General features: G+C 39.5%; 2 protein-coding genes across 3 annotated transcripts in view; both read right to left on the bottom strand.

Annotated features, from left to right (window-relative positions):
• The window catches only part of LOC115149570 (NLR family CARD domain-containing protein 3-like), a gene marked incomplete at its 5' end in the record, with an annotated part of 22,288 nt that extends 10,552 nt beyond the window's left edge, over nt 1–11,736 (bottom strand). The window contains 4 exons of the mRNA XM_029692526.1: nt 5,568–5,691; nt 8,858–9,031; nt 9,345–11,133; nt 11,517–11,736. Coding sequence (XP_029548386.1) covers nt 5,568–5,691; nt 8,858–9,031; nt 9,345–11,133; nt 11,517–11,736 — 2,307 coding nt within the window. The remainder of the gene's footprint in view (nt 1–5,567; nt 5,692–8,857; nt 9,032–9,344; nt 11,134–11,516) is intronic.
• LOC115149648 (tripartite motif-containing protein 16-like) overlaps nt 1–22,052 on the bottom strand; it is a 1,197,515-nt gene that overhangs the window by 1,172,923 nt on the left and 2,540 nt on the right. The window contains exons 2-3 of one of the 2 annotated variants that reach the window (XR_003866908.1): nt 21,014–21,081; nt 18,779–18,917 (exon numbers count right to left, since the gene is read on the bottom strand). The exons of the other annotated variant lie outside the window; for it this stretch is intronic. The gene's annotated coding sequence lies outside the window, so the exon portion shown is untranslated. Of the gene's footprint in view, nt 1–18,778; nt 18,918–21,013; nt 21,082–22,052 lie in introns of those variants that run through there. 2 annotated transcript variants of the gene reach the window in all.

The following is a 22,052-nucleotide window of genomic DNA, read 5'->3' as shown; positions in this document are numbered from 1 at the left end:
TGTGTGTGTATTTGTCGTGTGTGTGTGTGTGTGTGTGTGTGTATTTGTCCTGTGTGTGTGTGTATTTGTCCTGTGTGTGTGTGTGTGTGTGTGTGTGTGTGTGTGTGTGTGTGTGTGTGTGTGTATTTGTCCTCTGTGTGTGCGTGTGTCCTGTGTGTGTGTCCTGTGTGTGTGTCCTGTGTGTGTGTGTGTGCTGTGTGTGTGTCGTGTATGTCCTGTGTGTGTGTGTGTCCTGTGTGTGTGTGTGTGTCCTGTGTGTGTGTTATGTGTATTTGTCCTGTGTGTGTGTGTGTGTGTCCTCTGTGTGTGTGTGTGTGTGTGTGTGTCCTGTGTGTGTCCTGTGTGTGTGTGTGTCCTGTGTGTGTCCTGTGTGTGTGTGTGTCCTGTGTGTGTCCTGTGTGTGTGTGTGTGTGTGTGTCCTGTGTGTGTGTGTGTGTGTCCTGTGTGTGTATTTGTCGTGTGTGTGTGTGTGTCCTCTGTGTGTGTGTGTGTGTGTCCTGTGTGTGTGTCCTGTGTGTGTGTCCTGTGTGTCTGTCCTGTCTGTCCTGTGTGTCCTGTGTGTGTGTGTGTGTGTCCTGTGTGTCCTGTGTGTGTGTGTGTGTCCTGTGTCCTGTGTGTGTGTGTGTGTGTGTGTGTGTGTGTGTGTGTCCTGTGTGTGTGTGTGTCCTGTGTGTGTGTGTGTGTATGTCCTGTGTGTATGTCCTGTGTGTATGTCCTGTGTATATGTCCTGTGTGTATGTCCTGTGTGTATGTCCTGTGTGTATGTCCTGTGTGTATGTCCTGTGTGTATGTCCTGTGTGTGTGTATGTCCTGTGTGTGTGTGTATGTGTGTTTCACACTTGGACACACACACACACACTGGACACACACACAGGACACACACACTGGACACACACACTGGACACACACACTGGACACACACACTGGACACAGTCAGCATATAACTTTGTCCAAGTGGTGGTCAGAATGTTTGTCTTAACTAGCCTGAAAAGTCAAACATGTCTGATATGAACATTGACGTAAACCCTCTACATACTTGAGTTTCTCCAGTCTGCAGTGTGGATCCTCCAGTCCAGCAGAGAGCAGTCTGACTCCTGAGTCTCCTGGGTGATTGTAGCTCAGGTCCAGCTCTCTCAGGTGTGAGGGGTTTGACCTCAGAGCTGAGACCAGAGAAGCACAGCCTTCCTCTGTGACTAGACAGCCTGTCAGCCTGCAAAGAGTCAAATCATATTAAAATCACACTGCTATTCTTTGGTGGTGAAAAAAGTAGCAGTATATTTCTTCAATATATTCAGATACATCAGTGTCCTGAAACCTTCCATATCTATTCATATCTATTCATAATTTAATGTATCATAATATAAACTATAAATTATCAAAGTTTTGCCTGCAGAGAGAAAAATGTATAGTACAAATATTTGAGAAGACTGACCAGACCAGTTTATATAAATCAGTGTCCTGAAACCTGCCAAATCTATTCATCAATTAATGAATCTTTATTTTAAATGATCATATTACTTGTAGAGAAATATGTACAGTACAAATATTTGAGTAGACTGACCAGTCAAAAGACAGACAGTGAGGTATCAGATTTAGATTGTATTGAGTATACAGTCCACACCATATCTATTTTGACAGTGAAGATAACATTTTAAATGTGGCTCTAAACTCCAACATTTTGGATTTCAGATCAAATGTTTCATATGAGGTGACAGTATATAATGTCACCTTTTATTTGAGGATATTTTCATACATTTCTGTTTCACCATTTAGAAAATGAAAAGCACTTTATGTATCTAGTCCCCCTATTTAAAGAAGTCATATGTTTTCTGACCAATTCATTTATAGTGTTTTAAAGTAGTCAAAAGATTAGTGTTTGGTTGTAAACTAGTTGGCCGCATTTGCAGTTTGTTTTGGTTGTGTTTTGCCCAATAATAAAATGGTGGATGATGACTGGATAATATTCTGTCTAAGTGAGTAGATAACATGTTTCTAAACACTACTAAATTTATCCTGATGATAACATGATTAATACAAATCATGAATGAATCATGAATAATAATGAGAGAGAAAGTTACAGAGGCTACAACAAAACATGCTAACCTCTCACCATTACCAATAACAGAGGCTACAACAAAACATGATAACCTCTCACCATTACCAATAACAGAGGCTACAACAAAACATGCTAACCTCTCACCATTACCAATAACAGAGGCTACAACAAAACATGCTAACCTCTCACCATTACCAAAAACAGAGACAGCAACATAACATGCTAACCTCTCACCATTACCAATAACAGAGGCTACAACAAAACATGCTAACCTCTCACCATTACCAATAACAGAGGCTACAACAAAACATGCTAACCTCTCACCATTACCAATAACAGAGACTACAACAAAACATGCTAACCTCTCACCATTACCAATAACAGAGGCTACAACAAAACATGCTAACCTCTCACCATTACCAATAACAGAGGCTACAACAAAACATGCTAACCTCTCACCATTACCAATAACAGAGGCTACAACAAAACATGCTAACCTCTCACCATTACCAATAACAGAGGCTACAACAAAACATGCTAACCTCTCACCATTACCAATAACAGAGGCTACAACAAAATATGCTAACCTCTCACCATTACCAATAACAGAGGATACAACAAAACATGCTAACCTCTCACCATTACTAATTTATTTCACCTTTATTTTAAAAGAAATAAAAATAATAATAAACCCCAATGAGTCGTGCACAACCCGTGTCCAAATTAAGCACCTCACATTGTGGTTACTCACGACTTGGTAGATATTCCCTCAGCGAAGTATGGCAGTTCCATGCAGGTTTCCTCACCAAGTCCAAGGCAGCACAGCTACCCATGTAGACAGTACTCCTTAGTAACCTATATCCCCATGGCAGCACAGCTACCCATGCAGACAGTCCTCCTTAGTAACCGATATCCCCATGGCAACACGAACTCGTTAAGCTTCCCAAGCAATTATCTCCCGGTGTCACACGATGCTAGGCTAACCTCTAGGCTGGCTAATACCTCCACGACGAGACGGTAGCTTCAGTCTTTACTAAGTTTTAACTAAATTATAACAACTCTTTTATTAAATAAAACATGTATTTCCCTTCATGTCTTAGTAGCTATGGGTTTTGTTGTAGTTCTGTCGTCTTGTTTTATAATTTTTCTTCACCAACCGTCCTGAGGTAAAACGACCATCCTTTCATCAACGTCTTTTTCCCTCCCGTTAACCAGGTCAACTCCCATTGGCCACAACTTAACAAGCGACCTTATTGGTCAAAACTTCAACTTCAAAGTAAAACAAACTATTCACTTATACATTAAATAAATATTACTTCAAAAAGCATAATGCATTAACAACATTACAGTTTAGGAGCAATTCAATCATGTTTTAAATATAATACCAATTAATTATAACAAATAAACTCAATACTTGGTTCAACCAAGGGTATTACACAAACATACAGTCAATAATACAGTAGAAAAATAAGTCTATATACAATGTGAGCAAATGAAGTGAAATAAGGGAGGTAAAGGCAAAAAAAGGCCATGGTGGCAAAGTAAATACAATATAGCAAGTAAAACACTGGAATGGTAGATATGCAGTGGAAGAAAGTGCAAAGTAGAAATAATGGGGTGCAAAGGAGCTAAATAAATAAATACAGCAGGGGAAGAGGTAGTTGGGCTTAATTATAGATGGGCTATGTACAGGTGCAGTAATCTGTGAGCTGCTCTGACAGCTGGTGCTTAAAGCTAGTGAGGGAGATAAGTGTTTCCAGTTTTAGAGATTTTTGTAGTTCGTTCCAGTCATTGGCAGCAGAGAACTGGAAGAAGAGGCGGCCGAAGGAGGAATTGGCTTTGGGAGTGACCAGGGAGATATACCTGCTGGAGCGCGTGCTACAGGTGGGTGCTGCTATGGTGACCAGTGAGCGGAGATAAGGCGGGGCTTTACCTAGCAGGGTCTTGTAGATGACCTGGAGCCAGTGGGTTTGGCGACGAGTATGAAGCGAGGGCCAGACAACGAGAGCGTACAGGTCGCAGTGGTGGGTAGTACTATATGGGGCTTTGGTTCTCCCTTTAAGAGTGTGCTCCTAATCTCAGCTCGTTACCTGTATAATAGACACCTGGGAGACAGAAATCTTTCTGATTGAGAGGGGGTCAAATACTTATTTCCCTCATTAAAATGCAAATCAATTTATAACATTTCTGACATGAGTTTTTCTGGATGTTTTTGTTGTTATTCTGTCTCTCACTGTTCAAATAAACCTACCATTAAAATTATAGACTGATCCTTTCTTTGTCAGTGGGCAAACGTACAAAATCAGCAGGGGATCAAATACTTTTTCCCCCCACTGTATATGGGGCTTTGGTGACAAAACGGATGGCACTGTGATAGACTGCATCCAATTTATTGAGTAGGGTATTGGAGGCTATTTTGTAAATGACATCGCCGAAGTCGAGGATCGGTAGGATGGTCAGTTTTATAAGGGTATGTTTGGCAGCATGAGTGAAGGATGCTTTGTTGCGAAATAGGAAGCCAATTCTAGATTTAACTTTGGATTGGAGATGCTTATAGTGAGTCTGGAAGGAGAGTTTACAGTCTAACCAGACACCTAGGTATTTGTAGTTGTCCACATATTCTAAGTCAGAACCGTCCAGAGTAGTGATGCTGGACAGGCGGGCAGGTGCAGGCAGCGATCGGTTGAAGAGCATTTAGTTTTACTTGTATTTAAGAGCAGTTGGAGGCCACGGAAGGAGAGTTGTATGGCATTGAAGGTCGTCTGGAGGTTGGTTAACACAGTGTCCAAAGAAGGGCCAGAAGTATACAGAATAACACCAATAACAGAGGGGGTCTGATCTTTGTGCCTCTGTAACTTTCTCATTCATCATCATTAACGATTCATTCATGATTATTCATAATCATGGTAGCATCCACATGAATGTAGAAGTGTTCAGAAACATCTTCTATTCTTACTGACAATACAAGTGAAGTGACTCCAAAATGACAGGACATTATTCACCATTCAGTTTCTATTAGGAAAAACATAATCCAAAACACAACCAAGACAAACTGCAAATGAATTCAACAAGTTTGTAGAATCACAAGCTTGATGTAATCACTGCAGGCATGGAACATGGGACTAAATACTAAACGTATGGCTACTTTAATACAATATAAGTGAATTTGTCCAAATATGTACAACTTTTTCAAATGGGAGAACTAAATACATGAAGTGCTTTCCTTTCTTAACAGTAACACAGCTATGTATGAAAATACCCTCAAATAAAAGGAGACATTCTGTACTGTCACCTGATATGAAACATTCTATCTCAAATCCAAAATGCTGGAGCATAGCACCACATTTAAAACTGTAAGCTTCACTGTCCAAACACATATGGGGTGGACTATGTGTGTCTGGTAAACACATGTGGATCTGGTGAACAGTTATCACTTGTTGACCAACTACAGGAATACTGACCTCAGAGTCTCCAGTTTACAGTGGGGATTCCCCAGTCCAGCAGAGAGCAGCTTCACTCCTGAATCCTTCAGGTCATTGTTACTCAGGTCCAGCTCTCTCAGGTGTGAGGGGTTTGACCTCAGAGCTGAGGCCAGAGAATCACAGCCTTCCTCTGTGACTCCACAGCCTGACAGCCTGCAAACAGTCAAATCATATTAAAATCACACTGCTATGCTTTGGTGGTGAAAATAGTGGCAGTATCATTTTTCAACATATTCAGATATCAGTGTCCTGAAACCTTCCATATCTATTCGTAAAAGAATGTATCATCATTAAAAATGACAAATTATCAAAGTTTTGCCTGCAGATAGAAACATGTAAAGGACAAATATTTGAGTAGACTGACCAGACCAGTTTAAAAGCAGTATCAGTCAAAAGACAGACATTGAGGTATCAGATTTAGATTGTATTGAGTATACAGTCCACACCATATCTATTTTGACAGTGAAGATAACATTTTAAATGTGGCTCTATACTCCAACATTTTGGATTTCAGATCAAATGTTTCATATGAGGTGACAGTATATAATGTCACCTTTTATTTGAGGGTATTTTAATACATACAGTTGAAGTCAGAAGTTTACATATACCTTAGCCAAATGCATTTAAACTCAATTTTTACAATTCCTGACATTTAATTCTAGTAAAAATTCCCTGGCTTAGGTCAGTTAGGATCACCACTTTATTTTAAGAATGTGAAATGTCAGAATAATAGTAGAGAGAATGATTTATTTCAGCTTTTATTTCTTTCATCGCATTCCCAGTGGGTCAGAAGTTTACATACACTCAATTAGTATTTGGTAGCATTGCCTTTAAATGGTTTAACTTGGGTTAAACGTTTTGGGTAGCCTTCCACAAGCTTCCCACAATAAGTTGGGTGAATTTTGGCCCATTCCTCCTGACAGAGCTGGTGTAACTGAGTCAGGTTTGTAGGCCTCCTTGCTCGCACACGCTTTTTCAATTCTGGCCACAAATTTTCTATAGGATTGAGGTCAGGCTTTTGTGATGGCAACTCCAATACCTTGACTTTGTTGTCCTTAATCTATTTTGCCACAACTTTGGAAGTGTGCTTGGGGTCATTGTCCATTTGGAAGACCCATTTGTGACCAAGCTTTAACTTCCTGACTGATGTTTCGAGATGTTGCTTCAATATATCCACAATTTTCTTGCCTCATGATTCCATCTATTTTGTGAAGTGCACCAGTCCCTCCTGCAGCAAAGCACCCCCACAACATGATGCTGCCACCGCCGTGCTTCACAGTTGGGATGGTATGACGGCTGTGTGGTCCCATGGTGTTTAGACTTGCGTACTATTGATTGAACAGATGAACGTGTTACCTTCAGGCATTTGGAAATTGTTCCCAAGGATGAAGCAGACTTGTGGAGGTCTACAATTTTTTTCTGAGATTTTGGCTGATTCCTTTTCATTTTCCCATGATGTCAAGCAAAGAGGCACTGAGTTTGAAGGAAGGCCTTGAAATACATCCAAATTATGTCAATTAGTCTATCAGATGCTTCTAAAGCCATGACATCATTTTCTGAAATTTTCCAAGCTGTTTAAAGGCACAGTCAACTTAGTGTATGTAAACTTCTGACCCACTGGAATTGTGATACAGTGAATTATAAGTGAAATAATCTGTCTGTAAACAATTGTTTCAAAAATTACTTGTGTCATGCACAAAGTAGATGTCCTAACCGACTTGCCAAAACTATAGTTTGTTAACAAGAAATTTGTGGAGAGGTTCAAAAACACGTTTTAATGACTCCAACCTAAGTGTATGTACACTTCCGACTTCAACTGTATGTGTTTCACAATTAAAAACGAAATTCTGATGATGCCATGATTAAGAAAAATCATGAATGAATCATAATGAGTGAGAAAGTTACAGAGGCCACAACAAAACATGTTAACCTCTCACCATTACCAATAACAGAGGATACAACAAAACATGCTAACCTCTCACCACTACCAATAACAGAGGCTACAACAAAACATACTAACCTCTCACCATTACCAATAACAGAGGCTACAACAAAACATGCTAACCTCTCACCATTACCAATAACAGAGGATACAACAAAACATGCTAACCTATCACCATTATCAATAACAGAGGCTACAACAAAACATGTTAACCTCTCACCATTACCAATAACAGAGGCTACAGCAAAACATGCTAACCTCTCACCATTACCAATAACAGAGGCTACAACAAAACATGCTAACCTCTCACCATTACCAATAACAGAGACTACAACAAAACATGTTAACCTCTCACCATTACCAATAAGAGAGGCTACAACAAAACATGCTAACCTCTCAACATTACCAATAACAAAGACTACAACAAAACATACTAACCTCTCACCATTACCAATAACAGAGACTACAACAAAACATGCTAACCTCTCACCATTACCAATAACAGAGACTACAACAAAACATGCTAACCTCTCACCATTACCAATAACAGAGGCTACAACAAAACATACTAACCTCTCACCATTACCAATAACAGAGGCTACAACAAAACATGCTAACCTCTCACCATTACCAATAACAGAGGCTACAACAAAACATGCTAACCTCTCACCATTACCAATAACAGAGGCTACAACAAAACATGCTAACCTCTCACCATTACCAATAACAGAGGCTACAACAAAACATGGTAACCTCTCACCATTACCAATAACAGAGGGGGTATGATCTTTGTTAGTAGAATCACAAGCTTGATGTAATCACTGCAGGTGTCAGGAATCGCTTCCTGAGTCTGTTTCTGCCTGAGCTATATATATTATATAACTAATGTGACTGTTTTTTGTTTGGTGTCTAAGGGTGCGTTCAGAAACCTATCTGGTTGCCAGGCGACGAAGTTAGGCGGGAGTCCTAGTGATTACCCGCACCTGCATCTCATCAACCTTCTGCACACCTGGTCCTGATCATCACCTCTTCATAAGCCCTGAGCTGACATCCATTCCCTGCTGGATCGTTAGCAACGAACAGTATGTTGTGCCAGCGTATCAGCCTCATGTTTCCTGAGCTAGTCTTGTTGTTTTGTTCTTGTTACTGTTAATTACACAGACTACCAATAAATACGCACCTTCATTTTACTCACCTTGTCCTGGTCTGCTTCTGGGTTCTGTCTTAGAGAAACGTGACAGCAGGCATGGAATATGGGACAACATGCTAAACTTATGACTACCTTAATACACTATAAGTAATATGTCTGAATAATTACGACTTTTTCAAATGGGAGAACTACATGCATAAAGTACTTTCATATCTGATAATACTGACCTCAGAGTCTCCAGTTTACAGTGGGGATTCCCCAGTACAGCAGAGAGCAGCTTCACTCCTGAATCCTTCAGGTCATTGTTACTCAGATCCAGCTCTCTCAGGTGTGAGGGGTTTGACTCCAGAGCTGAGACCAGAGAAGCACAGCCTTCCTCTGTGACTCCACAGCCTGACAGCCTGCAAAGAGTCAAATCATATTAAAACCACACTGCTATTCTTTGGAGACAAAGAGATCATGACTTCAAACACATTGTTAATTTAGTGTAGAAGGACAATGGCAGATGCATTTGGTTAATTCTCCCAAAAAACATATAGATTCTTCTTCTGTCTCCTAGAGTTGTATGGTCATATTGTTATACTAATGTGAAAATCAATGCATTTATTCAATGTTTTCAATATAATATTATACACATATTATAATACATATTTTTCTTTAACCTGAATATTTCTTCCTGATGATTAGTTTTTATATGTCATTTTATGTACTCACAGAAATGCACTGGAGGCTTTGAACACTGGCACTAGCCTCAGAAGACCTTCCTCTGATCTGGAGTATTTCTTCAGGTCAAACACATCCAGCTCCTTTTCTGAAGTCAGCAACACAAAGACCAGAGCTGACCACTGTGCAGGTGACAGGTTGGGTTTTGAGAGACTTCCTGAGCTCAGGAAGCTTTGGATCTCCTCCACTAGAGAATGGTCATTCAGTTCATTCAGACAGTGGAACAGATTGATGCACCTCTCTGGAGAAGGATTCTCCCTGATCTTCTCCTTGATGTACTTGACTGTCTCTTCATGGCTCTGTGAGCTGCTTCTTGTCTTTGTCAGAAGACCTCGTAAGTGCTTCTGATTGGACTCCAGTGAAAGGCCCAGAAGGAAGCGGAGGAAAAGGTCCAGGTTTCCTGTCTCACTTTGTAAAGCTTTATCCACAGCACTCTTGTAGACAGTAACTTTATGCTTGTCTCTGAACAGCGCAGAAAGGTTCCTGGACGTTGATTGCGGTTCGGCCATTAGATTCTCATTGTTGTTGATGAATGAGAGGAACACATATACAGCAGCCAGAAACTCCTGAATGCTCAGATGAACAAAGCAGTACACCTTGTCTTGGTACAGCCCACATTCCTCTTTAAAGAGCTGTGTGCACAATCCTGAGTACACCGAGGCTTCACTGACATCAATGCCAGCCTCTTTCAGGTCTTCTTCATAGAAAATCAGATTGCCCTTCACTAGCTGTTGAAAAGCCAGTTTTCCCAGTGACAGAATGCTCTTTTTATTCCAGTGTGGACCTGTCTCTTCTTTCCCAAGATACTTTTCATTCTTCTGTTTGGTATAAAACTCCACAAGGTGTGTGTACATCTCAGTCAGAGTCTTGGGCATCTCTTCTCTCTTATGTTTCAGCATGTGTTCGAGGACTGTTGCAGAAATCCAACAGAAGACTGGAATGTGGCACATGATGTGGAGGCTCCTTGATGTCTTTATGTGTGAGATGATTCTGTTGGCCAGGTCCTCATCACTGAATCTCTTCCTGAAGTACTCTTCCTTCTGTGGGTCATTGAACCCTCGTACCTCTGTCACCTGGTCAACACACCCTGAAGGGATCTTATTGGCTGCTGCAGGTCGGGTAGTTATCCAGAGGAGAGCAGAGGGAAGCAGATTTCCCTTGATGAGATTTGTCAGCAGAACATCCACTGAGGTTGACTCTGTGACGTCACAACAGATCTTGTTCTTCTGGAAGTCTAGGGGCAGTCGGCACTCATCCAGACCATCAAAGATGAACACAACTTTGTACTTGTCGTAGTTGGAGATTCTTGATTCTTTGGTTTCCATTGAGAAGTGACTCAGGAGTTCAATGAAAGTGTTTTCCTCTTTCATCAAATTCAGCTCCCGGAAAGGGAATGAAAACACAAATTGAACATCCTGATTTGCTTTTCCTTCAGCCCAGTCCAGAATGAACTTCTGCACAGAGACTGTTTTTCCAATGCCAGCGACTCCCTTTGTCAGCACAGTTCTGATAAGTTTGTCTTGTCCAGTTAAGGGTTTGAAGATGTCGTTACATTTGATTGCAGTCTCTGGTCTTGCTTGTTTCCTGGTTGTTGTCTCAATCTGTCTCAGCTCATGTTCATTATTGACCGCTCCTGTTCCACCCTCTGTGATGTAGAGCTCTGTGTAGATCTTATTGAGAAGTGTTTGGTTTCCTTGTTTAGCGATCCCCTCAAATACACATTGAAACTTCTTCTTTAGATTAGATTTGAGTTCACGTTGGCAAATCACAGCAAGCTCATCTGAATGAAGAAATAACACAGAGGATATTAATATTACGTCTGTTTTAATGCCTACAGTATTGTAGGACTGTTATAAAGTTTTAAATGATCATTTATTCTCTTAACTGACAGTATAAATGTGTAAATGTTTTCATAATGCATTACAGACTGGTGTGACTGATTATATTATTATTGGTATTATTGATGGTATTATTAATGATGTCTCTTTCTCTCTCTCTAAATTAATCAACACAACACATCCCTGCTGCTACTTGATCAGGTCACTAGGTGTTGTGTTAAGGCTGCTACAATATCATTGAGTTACACAGCTACTTTAGCTGTACTTTAGCTACAGCTTTTAAATGTTATAAAACAGCATTCAACATGAGGCAGACAGATCTTACATTTCTCCAGTGTATCAGCAAGTTCCTTCTGGTTCATTTTCCTCAGGACGTGCAGTGTGATCTTCAGAGCCCCCTCTCTGGCACTGCTCTCCTGCTTCTCATCTTCAGCATCCACCACTTCCTCATCCTGCTTCTGACTCTCAAAGCCTTCTGGGAGTTCAGGACTAAGAATCCTCTTGAAAATCTTCAGCTCGTTCTTCACAAATGTAATAATATTCTCTTCAAGCAACTGAAATAAATCATGTAAATAAGTTAAGCAAGAGAATAAATGGTTTCTCATTAACACATTAATGAATAATTGACAGATCAACTTTACTTGAGGAAAACAAAAGCTAATGTACATAACAGGACCACATACACTGAATATGGAGGCCAGGTCTGTTTGATGACTCTGGGAAGACTGACCACTGAGAATCTCTGACTCTGATCTCTCCTGTTGGTTTCTGTGGACAAAACATGAGATTACATCTCCTCATCCAGGGAGTGAGTGAGTACGGACAGACAAACAGACAGACAGACATAGACAGAAAGTCAGAGACAGACAGAAAGAGACAGACAGAGAGACAGACAGACAGACAGAGACAGACAGACAGACAAACAGAGACACAGACAGAAAGTGGGACAGACAGTCAGAGACAGACAGAAAGAGACAGACAGAGAGACAGACAGACAGAAAGCGGGACAGGCAGACAGAGACAAACACAGACAGACACATACAGACAAAGAGAGACAGACAGAGACACAGACAGACAGACAGACAAACAGAGAGACAGAGACAGAGACAGACACAGACAGACAGAGAAAGACACACAGACAGAAATTAGAAAGACACATAGACACACAAACAGACAGAGAAAGACAGAAACAGATAGTGTGTATCCTGTATGTATGTTTCTTTTCTCTCCTTCTCCCCTCACAGGTGGCAAACATCATTCCCCAATCAGTCAGTAATCAGAAGACACCTGCTCCTTTACCCTATCACATCCCTTTCCCTGGTTTAAAACCCCAGTCAGTGGTTTTCTCTAGAGCTCAATCTCTCTGTGTGCAGATCGCTCATTTGTTTTGCTCATACATGTCACAGTGGTCCGGTACCTACATTTACATTTTTACATTTTTATCCAGAGCGACTTACAGTAGTGAATGCATTTCATACATTTTTTCCCGTACTGGTCCCCCGTGGGAATCGAACCCACAACCCTGGCGTTGCAAACACCATGCTCTACCAACTGAGCCACACAGGACTTGTGAGTATTGTTTTGTTGTGGTGCATGACTGTTTGTTTGATGGTGGGAAAAAGGGTACCAAGACAAGTCGCCCTTGGGCATACACTACCCGTAGGTAAATTGTTGTCTAAATACCCTAGTTAGAACTGGGCGGACCACCCACTGTATTTTTGGTTAGTTAGTTAGCTAGTTATTGAAATAGGCTAGTCTAGTTTAGGGGTGTTTTGGGATTATTGTTTCTTTCCTTGGGTCCAGCTCAGCCCCTCTTCTCACACCCCTTTACCGTGTGTTTAGAAATAAACCAATAGAGTTTGACGGTAGATTGTAGTTGTCTGTGGTTATTTGTTCTCACTGTTACGGGTCTCGTTGCCATCCCCCCTAGACTGCAGGGCCAAAGGGATTCGTAACACACAGACAGACACAGAGACAGACACAGAGAGAAACACAAAGAGAAATACACAGACAGAGGCAGAAATTAGAAAGACAGAGACAGACACACAGAGACAGACACAGAGACAGCCACAGAGACAGACACAGAGACAGATAGACAGACACACAGACGGACAGAGACAGACACATAGACAGCGAAAGACACACAGACAGACACAGACAGACAGGCATAGAGACAGGCAAAGAGACAGACACAGACAGACAGACAGACAGACAGACACACAGACACACAGACAGACAGAGACAGACACACAGACACACAGATAGAAACAGACACACAGACAGAGACAGACACAGAGAGACACAGAGACACACAGACAGACAGAGAAAGACACACAGACAGACAGACACACAGCCATGCAGACAGACACAGGGAGGGATTGTTGTGTTTGTTTAATATTGTTTTAGGACTATGAAAATGGACAGGATTAGCCTATGGATTATGAAAAATTATGAAAACAACAAAAAGAAATGTGAAAATGGGAGAGGAGAAATGACTAGAGACAGTGGTGTTTAACTCACTGACCATGACCCATGAGTTCTTCTTACCTTTGTTCAGTAGAAAAGTCTCCCTCTCTAAACTCTATAGGATGCCTCATAGACCGGTCACTCTTCATGGACACACAGCTGGGTACAGGGGAGGCTGGTCTCTTCTGCTTGATTGGGCTTCAACACAACAGAGACAAACATTACATCTCTCATCTACTCTGATCTCAGATGGGAAACATATGAAGAGTTTTATTCCAAAACGCTATATATCACTTTTCAGAAATGTTCGTAAATTAGCTTTTATTGTTTAAAGAAATGATTATAGAGGTGTGGTTTTTCCCTATCTAATCATGGCATGGTGTTGTTCAATGACAGACATGTATTTGTTTAAAATCTATCACTTCATGGTATCATTTCAAAGACACATAATCATATTTCTTTACAAAATGCTATATATCTGCCTCACTGTCAAATGTTACCGACCGTTTCGATCTTATGTAGCAAAATTGTGTTTTTTACATTGGATAAAAGTAGACACTCAGAGCTAGAAAATGGTATATCATACACTACAGTTGAGGAACAATGGGAAAGTCATTCTGCTTTGAATGTTGATAAACTTGAAACCTCACTTTTGAGAAAATGTCCTTTGAATATTTTGGTACCTACTGGAGAGCTCTTCTTTTGTCTACAGAGCAGATAATGTCACCCATCTAAATAAATAGTTTTATATATATAATTAACTAAATGTCTGGTGTTTTTGGTTTATGTCAGTTTCATTGTTTGTTATGCTATAAACATTTTATTTTATTATAAGTGGTAAAAGGAACAAAAAAATGTTATATTTTGCAATTCTGAGTAATTACTACTTTAGTAAGGAATAACACATTTTTCAGCACTACTGCAGTTGCTACATAATTCCAATAGATGGAAACATAAGACCACTAATAATATTTCAGAATATTAGTTTAGTTTTCTCCCTGGATACACCACCACTCCCTGCGCTTCTTTCTGTCCCTTTCCACACTGCTACCGCAAGAGGAAGGACTGAAAAAGCATGTAACAGATTACTGTGAAGTAATATAACGATGATTCATGTTTATTATTACCTGTTTTTATGCTCATGTTTTATACTTCATTCCTGAACATTAATTCAGTCATCTCTGGTCTAGAAAAACGTATTTTCCCAGTACATTCATCAACCAGCATCCACCTGCTCTGCCTTCTCGCACATGAAGTCAACTCAGCCCCGCTAAACAGCTGGTGTCTTCACTTCACTCTCACTCGCCTTCTCAAGGGGCATGTCGAGGTAAATTTACTAACCGGGAGGGTTGAATGATGTCATTTATTGGTGGGCTGGAAGACGCCCTCTTGTCTTTTCTATTCCGAGGTTGTTTACTCCCAATATCAGATATTAACATGATTTTTTACAATGTATGTACTACTGATTATCTACCCGGGGTTCAATACCTCACTATTTACACCTCACTATTCAATACCTCACTATTCAATACCTCACTATTTACACCTCACTATTCAATACCTCACTATTCAATACCTCACTATTCAATACCTCACTATTTTTACCTCACTATTTGCACCTCACTATTCAATACCTCACTATTCAATACCTCACTATTTACACCTCACTATTCAATACCTCACTATTTACACCTCACTATTCAATACCTCACTATTCAATACCTCACTATTCAATACCTCACTATTCAATACCTCACTATTTATACCTCACTATTCAATACCTCACTATTTACACCTCACTATTCAATACCTCACTATTCAATACCTCACTATTTACACCTCACTATTCAACACCTCACTATTCAATACCTCACTATTTACACCTCACTATTCAATACCTCACTATTCAATACCTCACTATTCAATACCTCACTATTCAATACCTCACTATTCAATACCTCACTATTCAATACCTCACTATTCAATACCTCACTATTCAATACCTCACTATTTATACCTCACTATTCAATACCTCACTATTTACACCTCACTATTCAATACCTCACTATTCAATACCTCACTATTCAATACCTCACTATTCAATACCTCACTATTTACACCTCACTATTCAATACCTCACTATTTACACCTCACTATTCAATACCTCACTATTTACACCTCACTATTCAATACCTCACTATTCAATACCTCACTATTCAATACCTCACTATTTACACCTCACTATTTACACCTCACTATTCAATACCTCACTATTCAATACCTCACTATTTACACCTCACTATTCAATACCTCACTATTTACACCTCACTATTCAATACCTCACTATTTACACCTCACTATTCAATACCTCACTATTTACACCTCACTATTCAATACCTCACTATTTACACCTCACTATTTACACCTCACTATTCAATACCTCACTATTCAATACCTCACTATTTACACCTCACTATTCAATACCTCACTATTTACACCTCACTATTTACACCTCACTATTCAATACCTCACTATTCAATACATTTACATTTACATTTACATTTAAGTCATTTAGCAGACGCTCTTATCCAGAGCGACTTACAAATTGGTGGATTCACCTATAATATCCAGTAGAACAAACACTTTACAATAGTGCATCTAAATCCTTTAAAAGGGGGGGGGGTAGAAGGATTACTTTATCCTATCCCAGGTATTCCTCACTATTCAATACCTCACTATTTACACCTCACTATTTACACCTCACTATTTACACCTCACTATTCAATACCTCACTATTCAATACCTCACTATTTTTGTTTCTCTCCCTAAAGCAACACAGCCCTAATATGAGATATATAACTAACTAAAGTAATGAGTGACCATTTCAGAAAATCATGGGACATATAGTCTGTGGTTGTTATTTTATGTCAATCATATTGCTGCTTGTAGCCTATAACTGATGCTTCGTGGTCTTATGCTGCCATCTATTGGAAATATTTAGCAATTAAAAGTTATTAATTTACTTACAGACATTGGTGAGGCAGCTGAGAATTAAAATAAACCCAATGTGTCCAGCCTACTGAGGAGCCCCGAAAATAATATTCAAAAGTTTGGTCCTTGGACACAGAGGGGTTAAACACTAAAGTGACCGTCCATCTAGTGAAGAGAGGAGAACCGGACAGAGGTAGCCAGCATCCGTCAACGAGAGAGAAGGAGAACTACGATGCTACTAATTAGTAACTAGCTAGCTTACCTAGCTGTACCGACTAGCTAGGCTAGCTAGCAGGTCGTTCGTCTGTCCCTCGTCTCGATGACGAATCCGGTGAAACACAAAATGAAACGAGGATAGAGAGTGAAAAGGATCTGGCTACACTCATACTGTCCCTGACCGTAACGCAAAAAGATAATTGAATAATAAACTTCAGCGTTTCAACACTGTAACAAACTCAGTCGTTATTCCCCAAAATCACCTCAGCCCACTCTGCGCGTAACCGGACAATATGCTTGGCGCCACAATGTACGTGGACGCGGACAGTTCTGTACGTGGACGCGGACAGTTCTGTACGTGGACGCGGACAGTTCTGTACGGGGACGCGGATAGTTCTGTACGTGGACGCGGACAGTTCTGTACGTGGACGCGGACAGTTCTGTACGGGGACGCGGACAGTTCTGTACGGGGACGCGGACAGTTCTGTACGGGGACGCGGGAAGGTCCAGAACGCGGACATGAGCAGTGCAACACAATCAACTAAACCCAGTCTTTACAGTAGGTTACATTAGTAATATTATTTTTTTATTATTATGTAAAACAAACATCATAAGTTTTTTATAACAATATTTTGAGATCTGGGCCCATATCCACAAAGCGTCTCAGAGAAGAAAATTGGTCGAATAAGTGCTGAGAATAAAGACATTTTACACTTCTGGGTATAAATTAAAGCTATGCATGAAGTCTCTAGTCCCACCTAGTCGGCAGATATTTAGGACACCTCGTGAGCTGTCCTAAGTAGTTAAGAGTTAACAGCAGGTGTCTTGATAATACTATAGAATAATGCAGTGAGTCAGTGGTTCCTGAGCCACATGTAATTGCTTTGTAGTAGTTAAAAATAATGTTTTATATTTCTATATGATTAATCCATTAATAATATATGTCTTGTGCTTTTGGCAATGATTTATGTATAATACTTATGTATAACAAGTGATACCATGTATGTCTCCAAAGCATTTTTTCTTCATTTTGGCAGATTCATTTATGCTTATTTCTGAAGATTAACTCAGGTTTTCGCCCAGCGGCTAAGGAGTTGGAGCTGTAGCAGGACTTGGACCTGTGGCTGAAAGGTGGCTGGTTTATATCCCGGGCCGGGCGCTGGTAAAAACAGGAGGAATTGATCTGACCACTGGAGGGCTGCTGGGTTCACATCCTCAAAACATTCACCTTTCATTGATCAGAACTCTAGAGGTTCTTCTTCACTGAACCCAAATATATATAACTTTTAGTAATTCCATATATTAAGGAAGTGATAGAAGCCTTTTTGGTTCTATAAGGAACCTTCTTTTCTAAGAGTGTTAAATAAACACGTTTTTCTTTTGATTATTTAATTATCTACATCATGTTATTTCAAGTTATCCCTTTGGAGCGCAACATCACGTTGTTAAAAAATAATCCTAAATTGGGCATGGCTATAAATTAGGCAAATTGAAGGCATCTCGGGCGTAATCTGTGTTCGATGAAAATGAACATTGTTGCAACGTTGTAGGCAACATTATTGTCAAGGGACTTGATGCCTACTATGCTAAAGCTATTCAGAGTTGTTAAACGGGTGTGAAGAGTGTGTTGATATAACGGTAATATTGTCAAATTTCTGCTTGTAAGAACGATCAGAATTGGTAAAGAAAATATGCATTCCATTATATTAGGCAATAATTAAGAGTAGGCAAAGTGGTCGTGTCATGTGAAAATTCTATCAAATGTCTTACATTGCAACGAGTACAGTCAGGGTGCCGTGGAGCCCCTGCAGTACCTCCACAGACCCCGGATTGAGAATCCCTGATTTAGTAGATGCTCTTATCCAGAGAGATTTACAGTAAGTGCATTCATCTTAAGATAGATATTTATTTTGGAAATAAACATAATAAATTCTTCATAAAATTGTCATCTTACCTCTTAGCTTTGGTGTCATGTCCCCCAGAGAGATGCGTTTTAGAGGCAGGACCCCCCTCCTCTCTCTCCCCAGAGACACTCATTTTAGAGAACTGGCCCCTAAACAGAGATCCAACATGTTGGTTGTGGTTAACACAGTGACAACTAAACAGAGATTCAGCATGTTGGTTGTGGTCAACACAGTGACAACTAAACAGAGATCCAGCATGTTGGTTGTGGTTACCACAGTGACAACTAGTTCTTGAATGTCAATTGTTCTCATTTATTCATTATCTCTTTGAGAAATAAAACATTTACTAACAGACATAAAAACAGTCAGGTGATTAAAAGCATCACATGAACACGTTGTTGTGACATTTCATCTCCATGGTAACTGTCAATAATAATAATAAGTCACTGTTTGTTAAGGTAGTTATAGACAGAACAACAACAACAATAATAACAATAACAATAATAATAATAAGTCACTGTTTGTTAAGGTAGTTCTAGACAGTACAGCAACAATAATAATAATAATAATAAGTCACTGTTTGTTAAGGTAGTTATAGACAGTACAGCAACAATAACAATAATAATAATAATAATAATAATAAGTCACTGTTAAGGTAGTTATAGACAGTACAGCAACAATAATAATAATAATAATAATAAGTCATTGTTTGTTAAGGTAGTTATAGACAGTACAGCAACACAAGGCCATGTCTCACACTTATTTGTATTCACTAACAGTAGGCAATTTATTGTCTTTCAATCTGTTATTTCCTAAATGTATCTGAGAATGTAGACAGAAGGGCTAAAACGGACATGATTTATCTGAGGGGGAAATCTTTGATCTATTCAGAAATGTTTTATGCATCAAGTAAGAGATGTTAAATCATGTAAAGTAGGCTAGGTTATAATTTATAATAGCAGTTTGTTAGTGATATGCAGATCAAGGTCTATACCTCAGCTATAGCCTACATATCATAGATGACCAGTCTAAACCTGTTCAGATCAACATAATGTTATAGTCCTACCAGTAGCAGGACAGAGAATGTACTGTATATAACCTACATATCATAGATGACCAGTCTAAACATGTTCAGATCAACATAATGTTATAGTCCTACCAGTAGCAGGACAGAGAATGTACTGTATATAACCTACATAGATGACCAGCCTAAACCTGTTCAGATCAACATAATGTTATAGTCCTACCAGTAGCAGGACAGAGAATGTACTGTATATAACCTACATATCATAGATGACCAGTCTAAACCTGTTCAGATCAACATAATGTTATAGTCCTACCAGTAGCAGGACAGAGAATGTACTGTATATAACCTACATATCATAGATGACCAGTCTAAACCTGTTCAGATCAACATAATGTTATAGTCCTACCAGTAGCAGGACAGAGAATGTACTGTATATAACCTACATATCATAGATGACCAGTCTAAACCTGTTCAGATCAACATAATGTTATAGTCCTACCAGTAGCAGGACAGAGAATGTACTGTATATAACCTACATATCATAGATGACCAGCCTAAACCTGTTCAGATCAACATAATGTTATAGTCCTACCAGTAGCAGGACAGAGAATGTACTGTATATAACCTACATATCATAGATGACCAGTCTAAACCTGTTCAGATCAACATAATGTTATAGTCCTACCAGTAGCAGGACAGAGAATGTACTGTATATAACCTACATATCATAGATGACCAGTCTAAACCTGTTCAGATCAACATAATGTTATAGTCCTACCAGTAGCAGGACAGAGAATGTACTGTATATAACCTACATATCATAGATGACCAGTCTAAACCTGTTCAGATCAACATGATGTTATAGTCCTACCAGTAGCAGGACAGAGAATGTACTGTATATAACCTACACATCATAGATGACCAGTTTAGATCAGATCAGATCAGATCAGTTCACAGAGAACATCAGGTTTGTCATCATGATAAGTGATCATAGCTCAAACCTACTCTGACTATTGAATGTCTGACGTCGACCTAACCTTATCATAGTTTGTCGGTAGCCTAGACCAACAGTACGAGAGTCTGCCCGTCTTTCCTACATATAAACACATTTATTTAATGTTACCGAGATAATATGTTCCACAGTTTCAACAGCCATTGTGTAACTGCGTAGGCTACAAACATATTTTTAATTTCATATGAGGAAATCACATAACTTACAGTCACTGGTGCAGCCGCCTGTTTTCTTGCAGATTAAGTATATTTCATAGGCAACTCATTCAACCAGCCTAAACAACAGTAAATACAAGATGTCAAATGGTCAAAAGTGAATCCTGATATAACCATATACATTAGAGAGAGGTATATATATCCTGATATAGTCGTATACATTAGAGAGAGGTATATATATCCTGATATAACCATATACATTAGAGAGAGGTAAATATATCCTGATATAACCATATACATTAGAGAGAGGTATATATATCCTGATATAACCATATACATTAGAGAGGTATATATATCCTGATATAACCATATACATTAGAGAAGTATATATATCCTGATATAACCATATACATTAGAGAGAGGTTTATATATCCTGATAGAGCAATATACATTAGAGAGAGGTTTATATATCCTGATATAGTCATATACATGAGAGGTATATATATCCTGATATAGTCATATACATTAGAGAGAGGTATATATATCCTGATATAACCATATACATTTGAGAGAGGTATATTGCTACAGATGTTGGATCTTAATTTGAGCCAGTTTGCTACAGCAGGAAAATAATCCTTTAGCAACAGGAAATGTGAATTAATTTGTGAATTATAATTAATTAATAATTTTAAAATGGAAAAGTGGAATTTATCATCTTCAGAAATTTTTTCTAAAGCTTAAATACACTCAAATACACGACACATTTTAGTTTTCCTGCAACAGGGTGATCATATTTTTCTTTCCCCATGATGTGGCCCTCTCCAACTCGCCACCTGGCCCATAGAGACTAAAGGACTATGCTGTGGCCCTCACCAACTGGCCACCTGGCCCATAGAGACTAAAGGACTATGCTGTGGCCCTCACCAACTGGCCATCTGGCCCATAGAGACTAAAGGACTATGCTGTGGCCCTCACCAACTCGCCACCTGGCCCATAGAGACGAAAGGACTATGCTGTGGCCCTCGCCACCTGGCCCATAGAGACTAAAGGACTATGCTGTGGCCCTCACCAACTGGCCACCTGGCCCATA

Source organism: Salmo trutta, chromosome 15 (genome assembly GCF_901001165.1).
Source record: "Salmo trutta chromosome 15, fSalTru1.1, whole genome shotgun sequence".
Lineage (NCBI taxonomy): Eukaryota > Metazoa > Chordata > Actinopteri > Salmoniformes > Salmonidae > Salmo > Salmo trutta.
Note: the sequence above shows the minus strand (reverse complement) of the source record. Positions and strands in the feature narration are given on the sequence as shown.